We start from the raw sequence: 11,026 nt of genomic DNA on the forward strand, positions 1-11,026 counted from the left end.
AATGTTTTCAGTCTCCAGGGTCAGAGGCAGGTAGGCTGTGATGAGAAAATGGAAATCCAGGCCTTGCTCCCTTTGACCATTTCTGCCATCACTTGCATGTACCAGCCAGAGGTAGCATTTGAGCCAGGTTCTTGGGTTACCTGGCCCTGACACTGGTGTTTTTTCCTCTGCTTCTGGCTGTTTTTCGTCACTATGTGCTGCCACGTAGAGATTGATTCTGATTGCCTGGATCACTGCTCGTCACCCAGAGTGCAAATGGTCCAGAACTGATCCCTCCTTGCAGAGGAGCCTCAGTCTCCAGCCCTTGAGGCCTCCCAAGGCTCTTCCAAGCAAACCTTTCCTCAGCTCACCAGATCTGCTCCATGCTCTGAAAAACCCACCAACTAAGGTCTGGCTATTGGCTTTACAAAAGGCATCTCCACTATACAGATGAAAGGAGCTCTGTACTAGTTAGGGTATTTTAAGCTGTAAAGGACAGAAACCCAACTTAAACTGGCTTAAAAACAAAGGGAATTCATTAGTTTATGGCACTGAATGGTTTTGGGGCAATGAATTCAGGTCCAGTTTGATCCATGGTGCAAATGATAGTCCCAGGAAACAATTACACTCTCTCTTTTTCAGCTCCGCTTTTTTAGTTAACTCCATTCTCAGACCCATGTGGTTGCAAGATGCTTGTCCACAGCTCTGGTCCCTGCATTCTCTCCTGTTCACTTCTAGAGGGAAATAACCAATAGTTTTTGTCTACTGTTTCGCATGAATCATCAGGATCCATTCTAATTGGCCCTTACTGGCCTGAGTCACCAGCCTATCCTTAGCAATGACCAGTGGGATCTTGGAGCAATGACCAGTGGCATCTTGGAGTGATGACCAGTGGGATCTTCGAGCGATGACCAATGGGATGTGGGAGCGTCGACCGGTGGGAGCTGGGAGTGATGACTGGTGGGAGCTGAGAGAGAGAATCAGTGGGGTCTTGGAGTGATAACAGTGGGATCTTGGAGTGATAACAGTGGAAAGTGGGAGGGATGACAGGTAGGGCTAGTTTGCTTGTGATGGTTGGGGAAAGCCTCACTGAGGAGTCCGTGGTTGCAGAGCCTAAAGACCACAGCTGGGTTGTTATAAAACAAAGTACAAAGAGAAGGATTTCCTGAGCAGGAGAGATCACACTGGAGGAGTCCTGCTGGGGTTGGGTGGAGCACAGACTGGATAGCTCTGAGGAAGAGGTAGCATTGTGGAGGCCCTTGCACGGTTGGACTGAGCCAGGCTATATGGGGATGAATGGAACCACAGTCCTGGGGGATGGCATGGCAGGAGTGACAGGACCCCATGAAGTGGGGAAATCCTTCTGGACTGTGTTGGGACTTTAGATTCTTCCCAGGGGAGGTAACTGGGAGCAGTAGAATTCAGTGCTAGGAAACAGCTTGTGGTGTTTAAAAATTCGATGCCCTTCAGACAACTGTGTGTGGGGTGTGTGTGTGTGTGTGTGTGTGACAGAATTTCCTAGTCACAGGAGCACCATGGAGCATGAACCATGTGGGATGTCACTGTCTGACCTCTCTCTCCCCTCAGAACCCTTTCTTCCTCTTTGGCGTTCACTCCCCAGATCCTCTGGGCAGCCCCAAGGGTCTGAGACAGCCCTGGAGACCACTTTTGTTTGGTATTATGAATCAAGGAATTTTCTGGATCCAAGTTTCTCTCAGGCCTAAGAGCTACATGCTGGTAATTCCAGGCTCTAGGCAGCACCCGGTACATTGTTGGCACTTCATGGGAGGCCTTCAGAAAGAGATTGATTTTATCTCTCCATTGGAGTGGAAAATCCTTCCTATAGCTCCAGACAGGTTTGGGGCTGGGCTGGGGGACAGAGAAGTAGATTGAGAATAGCCACCTCCACCTGTTACAGGAATCCCCATTGCAGACCCCATCTGCTTCTCCCACACACTCCCAGGATAGGGAGCTCAATCACCCCTGCAGCTCCCTCCACCTCTCGTCAGCTTGGTGGGGAGGACTGACCTCTTCCTAAGCTCGTGTCTGCTATCCTATGACCGCCCCACCACCACTCCCCCAACTAAAGTCCCAGTTTTGCCCTCTGGATGCACAGTCCCTCCCACTTACCCTGCCCAGAGACAGGCCTGAAGAGTGCAGGGCGCAGTAATCAGAGCAGAAACTGCGTTCTCTGAACTAAGCAGCTCCAGCTTCTTCAGTATGGACCTTTTGCCCCCTCTCTACACATGATCTATCAGTTTCTGTCCATCTGCTAGGGTGTAGCTGATTTCTGAAAATCACATAGCAAGACTACCTCCTCCCTTATTGTGGGCAACAGACCTCAGTTAATATGGCCTCACCTAGCTGGCTTTTTAGCAGCCTCTTAGTTCATTCGAACTTGTAGTCATTTAAAGCTTTAAATTGTCCTCAGTGTCACCCATCCTATGCTTTTGCAATCAGTTTTTTAATACAAAAAAACCATAGGTGTTTGCCCCACTTCTGCTTGGTTTCGAACACAAGTTTTAATCTGTGGAAGTTGACTGAATTCTGACTGAGCACTGGAGCTGACTAGAGCCAGGTTTCCGTGGCATCAAAATACTCTTCTGCTCCCCAGATATCCTTCTTCCGGACCACTCACTCTCCGAAATTTCCTCATTATGCCCTCAACGCACTCTTTCCCATGCCTAGTTCCTCTTCCCGTTCCTCGTCTTAGTGCACAGCCTCTGCATCCATCAGAGGCCTGTGAGTCACCCCAGGGCCCCCACAACCCTCCACCAGTCACTCACCACCAAGTCTTAACCAATTTTGCTCCTTCTTGCCTCTCCACTGCCACAATCTTTGTCAAAACCACCATCATGTTTCTGGCCTGGGTGATGAGGGTGACTTCCCACTGGATTTCCATCCTTTCACTCTGACCTTTACTAACCTGATGGCCACGTCATTTGGAATTTTAAAGTTGCCAGTCGGACCCTATCACTCCCGTGTGCGAAAGTCCCTCCTTGGCACCCTTGGCTCAAGGCTGATCCTGAAGTTTCCCACCCTCCTGAGTGCCTCCCTGCTCCATCTCCTTCTCACTTCACCAGCCACACCGGACTCATCCTGCTAAGTCTGGCCGACTCTAACTTATCCTTCTGTTATCTGGCTGCCAGCTCACCTTTCTGAGGGAATCTTCGTGGAGCTGCACACCAGAGCAGCCCCTCTCTTCTGCCCCTTCACAGCACTCACAAGTCTATAATCAGGTTTGGGGAATGATCAATTTCAGGGCTGCTCTGGCTTGGGTCTGCAGGCCCCAAGAAGGCAGATTCAGCACCTGCTTGTGTGATGTACCTCTCAGGGCCTCCAGAGCTGGGGTGATGCCAAATATCACACAGCAGGTGCTCAATGCAAAATGAGAGAGCAAGTAAATGAATGTTTCACTTAGGAAAAAGCACATACTAGGTGCTTCTTTCACCTTGCTTCTAGTCAGCACCTTTTCCATGCTAGGCGAGTCTCTGCCGGAGGTTAAGGTGATGGAGGTACGTGTCCTGGCCGTGATCTCTCAGGAGAGTCACAGGTAGGATTCTCCAGCAGAGGCTGTGATGGAGTTCCAGGTTCAAGCCGTTTGTTAGGGGTCAGTGAAGGAAAAGGAGAGGAGCAGGACTGCGCAGATGTGGAGCTACGGTGCTGGCCAGGCGATGCTTCAGTGGGAGCTCTAGAGCAAATACAGTCCATCGGAGCTGCCAGACCTTGAGACCTGCGCCTCTCTCTGTGTCAGGCTACAAGCCACAGGGAAAGGCTGCAGTTCTCTGAAGCTGGGACAGACCTGGAAAGATCTGAGCAGAGGGTTTCCATCTACCCCTGCCCCCACATACATACAATCTCCTGCATATGAGTGTTATATTTGTTACAACCGATGTGAGGTCTTCTAAAATCATAAATCCTGCTCCACTGGCTTCCCTGTCCACTCACAATAAAATCTCATTTTTCTGCCTCAGGAGGCAGGACAACTAATGTCGTGTGATGGCTAAGATAGGATCCTGGAACAGAAAAAGGACCTTAGGTATAAACCAGGGAAATCTGAATAAAGTATGGACTTCAGTTAACAGTAACATATTAATATTAACTAATTAATTGTAACATTTACATATACTAATGTAAGATGTTGGTATTAGGGGAATTGGATGCAGGGTGTATGGAAACTCTCTTTACAGTTTTTCTGTAAACATAAACTCATTTTCAAAAATAACATTCATTTTTTAAAGAACCGAACAATAAAAAAAATCCCAGGTCCTTAGCATAGTTCATGGAGTCTGTGGGACGGGACATCCGCCTGTGACGCCTCAGCACCTTACCTGTCCCTGTGTTCACCACGCTCCAGCCACACGGCCGTGGTTGTGCTCTGCAGAAGCCTCAGGCCCTTCGCCCTGCTGTTCCTCACGTGGAAATGGAATGAGAGAATGACTTTGTGCTGCCACATGATGGCTTCCTCTTGGGTTCTGCCTTCTGCTTGAATGTCACTTCAGAGAGGTTGTCCTCATCACCAAGGTCACATAGCCTCCCCCTACCTCCTTCTTCACTCTCCAGCCCTTATTCCTGTTCCATTTTCTTCTTCTCACTTATTTTATTATTTGAACTAGTTACATGTTCCCCTCTATCCCATAGAATGTGCTCTTCATAAGGGTGGCAGTCCATCCTTCTCTTTGCTTAGTCCCCAATCCTCACATGATGCCAGCACATAGAAGGTGCTCAGTTTGTTCCCTCAGTTCCTGTGAGGTCAATCCCTAGGCCTGCACTAACTGACCAGCAGTGACAGGTGAATGTGAGTGAGGCCTGTGGCTGGACCTGGAGGTGAGATGAGAACACCTCATGTCATCTGAGGCCCCGGTGGTTATCAGAACCCAGACCACCGTTGTGATGAGAGGCAGAAAAACTACATGTGCTCGGAGCCTGCTGAGAACAGACATCTGGCCCTTATGGATCTATTTTCTCATTTCTTTTCCATTTGCGCTGAGGCTTCTCTGCATCTCAGTATGGTAAATTGGTAGACCTTGCACAGTCTTATGTCGTTGGTCTTTAAGCGGGGACCCAGCAGTGCAGCCAAAGACAGAATATTGACAATGATTCATACCAGCGGTTCCAAGCCCCCTCCTCCTCCACTTGGTTACTGCCGGGATCCTCTGGACTTCTCCTCCAGCCCGCAATGCAGAGCTGCTGCTCAGGGGTATACCAGTTGTGGAATAGTTTGAGTGCATTTGTTGGTGAATTTACCTTTGGGCATTTTCTAAGGAACCTGCTGCATGCCAAGAACCGGAAAGGTTCATGGAGTCATGTCACTTAGAGCCTGCAAAACCTTCAAACTGCCTGACACTGATTCACAATCCAGAATCTTCAAGCATAAAGGGCTCCTGGAAGTCCCACTGGGCAGCTCAGAAGCTGGTAGTCCATGGGGTGGGAACAGAGTGTTCAAAGAATGTAGCTTTGGCCGAGACACACTTCCTCTGCTGTTGTCCCTTCCTCAGGGAGAGGGCTTGCTGCCTGTCTATAATTTCCATATGGGTCACCAGTCCTGACCAGGAGGGCTGTGATTACACCCAGCTTAAATAGGACATAATGAGATCACTGGGGCTCTCAAAATGCAGTTTGCAGGGTTCAGGGCTGGTGTCATCTGACTAGAGGCCCACACAAATACCCCATGGCCTCAGGCAGCCACAGAGGCAGCATGCAGAGGTGGCAGGTGCACCTAGGCCAACCAGGAGCCTAGTCTTCAGCACTGGGACTCAATGCCTGGGGTCCACCTCAGTGAAAACATTTGGTGCCACACACTTGCAAATATGGTCCACTGGGTTCTTATTAAAGCATTCCAGTGACTCTTTTTAAAACAACTTTATTGAGATATAATTCACATATCATACAGTGCACTCATTTAAAGTATGTGGTTCAACACTTTAAAAATATTCTCAGATATGTGTAACCATCACCACAATTTTAGAATATTTTCATTATCTCAGAAAGAAACCTGTACCCTTTAGCATTCACCCTCCACTTCACTAACCTCTTCCAAGTCCACTAATCTATCTTATGTTTCTATAGATTTGCCTATTCTGGACATCTCTTGTAAATGCAATGATATAATATGTGACCTTTCCTTACTGGCTTTTGTCACTTAGCATAATGTTTTCAAGGTCCATTTATAAGTAGCATGTGTCAGTACTTCATTTCTTTTTATGGCTGAATAATGTTGCATTTAAGGATAGACCACATTGTGGTTTTGATTGGCATTTCCCTGATAGTTAGAGGAGTTGAACATCTTTTCACATGCTTATTGGGCATTATATCCATTACGTTTTTATTAATTGCAAGATATAGTTTACATGCAAAAAAGACAATCTATGTTTATTTAAAAGAATAATTATAAAGCACCCATATCGAGGTACAGAACATTGCCAGAACCCCAGAAACCATCTACATGACTCTCCCCAACCACAGCCTCTTGCTCCCAACCTAAGGACAAGCACTGTCCTGGTATTTGTGTTTCTCACCTATTTACTTTCCATACGTCCCCTCTGTCTGTGCCCTGAACAACCCAATGTTGCCCACTTTTGAACTTGATACAGATGAAACAATTCTGTAGAAACCTTTTGATTGCTTCTTTCCCTCCCTGCTGTGTTTCTGAGGTTGACCTCTATTAGTGTGGCTTGCTGTGGCCATTTGCTGTCACTGTCCTACAGTGTGCTGTTGAGTACACACGCTTCAGTTCATTCATTCTACCATGATGGATGGACACCCAGATGGTGCCCAGTTTGGCATTGTCATGAACACTGCTCCTATGAGTACCCTGGAGCCTGCTTCTTGCACACACAAGCATATTTTTCTCTAGGCTACACAACTCAAGCTGGGTCATAGTTTCTGTGCATCTTCATCTTTGGAGACACTGCTGTGTCTGCTCTCCAACCAGCAGTGTATGCACATTCCAGGGGCTCCGTGGCCTCACCAGCACTGAGCAGCATCAGAGTTCATCTGACGTTTCCAGCATCTCTGTGTCAAAGTCTCTGACTACACCAAGATCTCAGTCAGCCAGCCTATCATGCCTCAGAAACACCACCTAATACTGCCCCCAGCATGCGTCACACCTCTGAGCCTCAGTCCTTCTACACACTTTTTAGACCAAGGCAGAAAGGTGGGCTGGACATTTAGGAAGTCTCTCCTCACTGATGGCCAAAATAGACGTCTGTGTCAGCTCTAAATGTGTGGAGGTCATGTGAGGGTACTGGCATCTAGTATGTGCCCTGCCACACCAGGTGTTCTGCTGCTAGAGCACCTAATCAGTCAGGATCTCTGCCCCCCAACATTTGGGATGTTTGTGGCTTGCTGGCTTGTTTGATTGCAGGTACTGTGATGAAACACAGGTGACCCTTCCTTCCTGTTGAGTATATTAACCCAGCACTGGTCACCTCCTCCTGGAAGCAGAGCAACTAGGGCTTGTCAGACCAGGAAAACAGGCTCATTCTTGGTGACAAACCTCTGAGACCCCAGCACCTGCACAGGCCCAGCACAGAGGCAGAACTAACGACTACTTTTTGAGTGTCTGATTCTGTTCTAGCACTCTGACTTTTGTCAGAAAGGATAAACTTGCCTTCACTCCATGTTTCAGTGAAGGGAACTGAGCCCCAGAGATGGGATGTGTCAATCCCAAGGGCATATAACAAGTGAGCAGGCACAAACACTTGATTCTTCCCTCAGCAATGAGCTTCTGAATGCCTCATCTACCAGTGTGCCTGCTCCAGGAGTTAGGTGAGCTTCAGTTTTTCCCTGTAAATGGGATCATGCTTACCTGAAGGAGTTAAATAAGATGCGGTATATAAAAGCATGGCTCCAGTGTATACAGGTGATTAATAACTGTTCAGCCATTTCCTTGTTTATTCACTTGTTTTTTCACTGCGTGACAGGCAAAAATACTTTCACAATCTGGATGAAGGACCATGAAAATACTCATGTGCTGTGACCCAGAGACTATGCTCACTCACACATCTCCATCCCAGTGCCTCATACATAGTAGGAGCTTAGTAAATGTCTATTAGGATGAAATAGGCTGAATATGATGAGGAAGGAAGATAAGCTTTAGTTCCAAGTATACTTGCTTCCACATTATGTATAAATAAAAAGAAAGAAAGAAGGAAAGAAAAAGAAAGGAGGGAGGGAAAAAAAGAAAAGTAAAAACAAAACAAAAGTGAAAGCAATGTGTATTTCATTGCATGATTATAATTAATCACTATTTTTTATTATCCCCATTCCACATATGGGGACACTTCAGCACGGAGGGCTGAAGCAAGTTACCCAAGGACACACAGAAGGTTCTTGTTAAATCTGGGATTTGAACCCAGGGTCCAGAATCTGTGCCCTGCCTCTCACGCAATGATGATGGAAGCCCAAGGGTCTCAGGAATTCAGAAGAAGGGACACAACATCCAGCCTGAGAGCCAGGGAATGATGCCAGGGAAGCTTAAATCAGAGCTATGGTATTCATACTTGTATATCCACAGGGCCTGGCAGGTGTCACACGAGACCAAAGCAGCTGACCTCTGAAAAATCATAGCTTAAGGTCAGGGAGGTAATAGGGAGCAGTGAGGACTATGGCAAATTGAAGGACACCAACCAAGAAGACAGCTGCTTGTATAGTCCCAAGTATTGTTGCTGTATGACAATGCCAGAGAGATTGTGGTGAGCCAGGACAAAGCAGGACAAGCAGGCTGGCATTTGTGACCAGATTCTATTTGAGGAAGTCAGCATCCAGCTGCACCAGTTATTAAATAATTTAACTATCACTCCAGAGTTGCCAGATGCACTTTCTGTTTGCAAAAAAACAAAAACAAAAAACCAACAATGGAAGTCTGCCTTTTAAAGTCTCCTGGTTCAGAAATTATTTTAAACCAAAGAGAACCTATGTGTGATCTGGACTGGCCTGAATAAGGAGCATACAGAAGCTGGGAGGCAAGGAAGCCAAGTTAGTTCCAGGTGGGAGACACAGCACAAGGGTTGGAGATGAGAGAAATTTGAATCCAGGTCTGAGTTTCCTGCACCAAAAACAAAAACAAAAACAAAATCCAGCAAGCTGGGGGAGGGGTGGGCTGGCCTGGATCTTGCATGATATTCACTGTGCTCTTCCCCGCCCACCTCTGCAGATCCTGGAGGAGAACATGAAGCTGGAGTGTAAGTGCCATGGCGTGTCAGGCTCCTGCACCACCAAGACGTGCTGGACCACACTGCCACAGTTCCGCGAGCTGGGCTACGTGCTCAAGGACAAGTACAATGAGGCCGTACACGTGGAGCCAGTGCGCGCCAGCCGCAACAAGCGGCCAACCTTCCTGAAGATCAAGAAGCCACTGTCATACCGCAAGCCCATGGACACGGACCTGGTGTACATCGAGAAGTCACCCAACTACTGTGAGGAGGACCCTGTGACAGGCAGCATGGGCACGCAGGGCCGTGCCTGCAACAAGACAGCCCCCCAGGCCAGTGGCTGTGACCTCATGTGCTGTGGCCGTGGCTACAACACCCACCAGTATGCCCGCGTGTGGCAGTGCAACTGCAAATTCCACTGGTGCTGCTATGTCAAGTGCAACACCTGCAGTGAACGCACTGAGGTGTACACGTGCAAGTGAGCCCAAGACCTCACTGCATGTGCCCTCGGATCGGGTCCCTTGTGGGGAAGACCAGTCTCCAAGCTGCACTCAGCCTGGCAGGTCACTTCCCAGACCTTCAGAGGGAACTACAGGAATGCTGAGTTTGTCTTTTCTGCTGTGGAGGCACCTCTGGGGTTTCCTGCAGGCACCTGTGGGAAAGGACTCTCCAGAGTCCTTAAGGTTTCTAGTCCGTGCCCAGTGCTGCTCCGCCCTACTGCAGGCGCTGCCTGGGGCCCTCCTTAGCTGCAACAGAACCTTTCACAGCAGGAACTCTGGATCCTTGGGCCTCATCATAGCAATATTTAACAATCTATTCTGATTTTTAAAATAATATTAATTTATTTAATTAAAAAAATCCCTCTACTCATCGGGATCCGTTTTCTGCAAAATGGGCTCTTTGCTTTCTTTGCAGGAAAATTTTGTCACTAGGACAAGAAGCCAAGTAGAACTGTGGAAAATTATTCTTTATGTAGACATTTCTACTAGTTGATTCTGCAAGTATCCCCTGCACTAGATATTTAAGAACAGAGCAAATGTCCATGCCCTTTCTACATATATAGATATACACACACCTTTTTTCCCCCTGTTTGCTGCTAGTTATCCAGAAACAGCCTGGTCCAGATTTGAAGACATTTTTCAGAAAATATTTCCCATCCTTTACTCCTCCCCAGCTCAAACTTCACCATTAGAAAAATCCAGTTTGGAATATATAGAAAGAGGAAAGGTAATAATAAAAACTCCCAGCAGTTTCCATCTTTTGGAAAGTAAGCCCCTGGATAAGAGAAAATATTTTGTAAGAGACTATTTTTATATGAATATTTTATTTATATTGAGTCTGACTGTATCATTTTAAGGTCTGTGCCTCTTAATTCTGGGACTTGCTTTGAGGTAAGGAGGGAAAGGCCTAGATGTGGGTCAGGTCCCACGAAGACCCTCACATTGGCCAAATGGGCAAAAGCGGCTAGTTGATGCCTGGGCTGTGGTGCCATCCATGTTACCTGGGAAAGCAATTAAATTCTCATCTTCAGCCTATTAAGCTCAGGCCTTTACAGCAGGGTCACTGAATGGTGACCTCATGAGGAGTCATGTGATAGGTAGGTGTGTGTGCCCTCAGCGTTGTATGACCATCAGAGGGACTCGGTCATTGCCACCTGTCAGAACCCAGCTCAGGGAGCCTGCTCCTCACCAGAAAGCCCCTGCCATTGCTGTGTGTCCCAGGGGGTAATGGTGAGATGTAGTCCTCAGTTACAGGGCAGAAAAGCTTGAGTGTGGAGTCCCATGGGAAGTTGGGCTTTCCGGATGTCACAGTCCCAGGGCAGACTACCAGAAACGTGTGGAGAAGCCTTTCTGCTCTGGGTCCACTTTCATCCAGTGCCTCTCAAATGGGAA

General features: G+C 47.6%; 1 protein-coding gene across 1 annotated transcript in view; it reads left to right on the forward strand.

Annotated features, from left to right (window-relative positions):
• The window catches only part of WNT7A (Wnt family member 7A), a 64,287-nt gene extending 54,261 nt beyond the window's left edge, over positions 1-10,026 (forward strand). Inside the window, exon 4 of the mRNA XM_090266361.1 lies at positions 9,137-10,026. Within this exon, the coding sequence (XP_090122487.1) occupies positions 9,137-9,616 (480 nt within the window). The 3' untranslated portion in view covers positions 9,617-10,026. The remainder of the gene's footprint in view (positions 1-9,136) is intronic.
• The last annotated feature ends 1,000 nt before the right edge of the window (positions 10,027-11,026 follow it).

This window comes from Furipterus horrens, unplaced genomic scaffold, assembly GCF_987537825.1.
Source record: "Furipterus horrens unplaced genomic scaffold, mFurHor1.1.pri manual_scaffold_1, whole genome shotgun sequence".
NCBI classification, from domain to species: Eukaryota; Metazoa; Chordata; class Mammalia; order Chiroptera; family Furipteridae; genus Furipterus; species Furipterus horrens.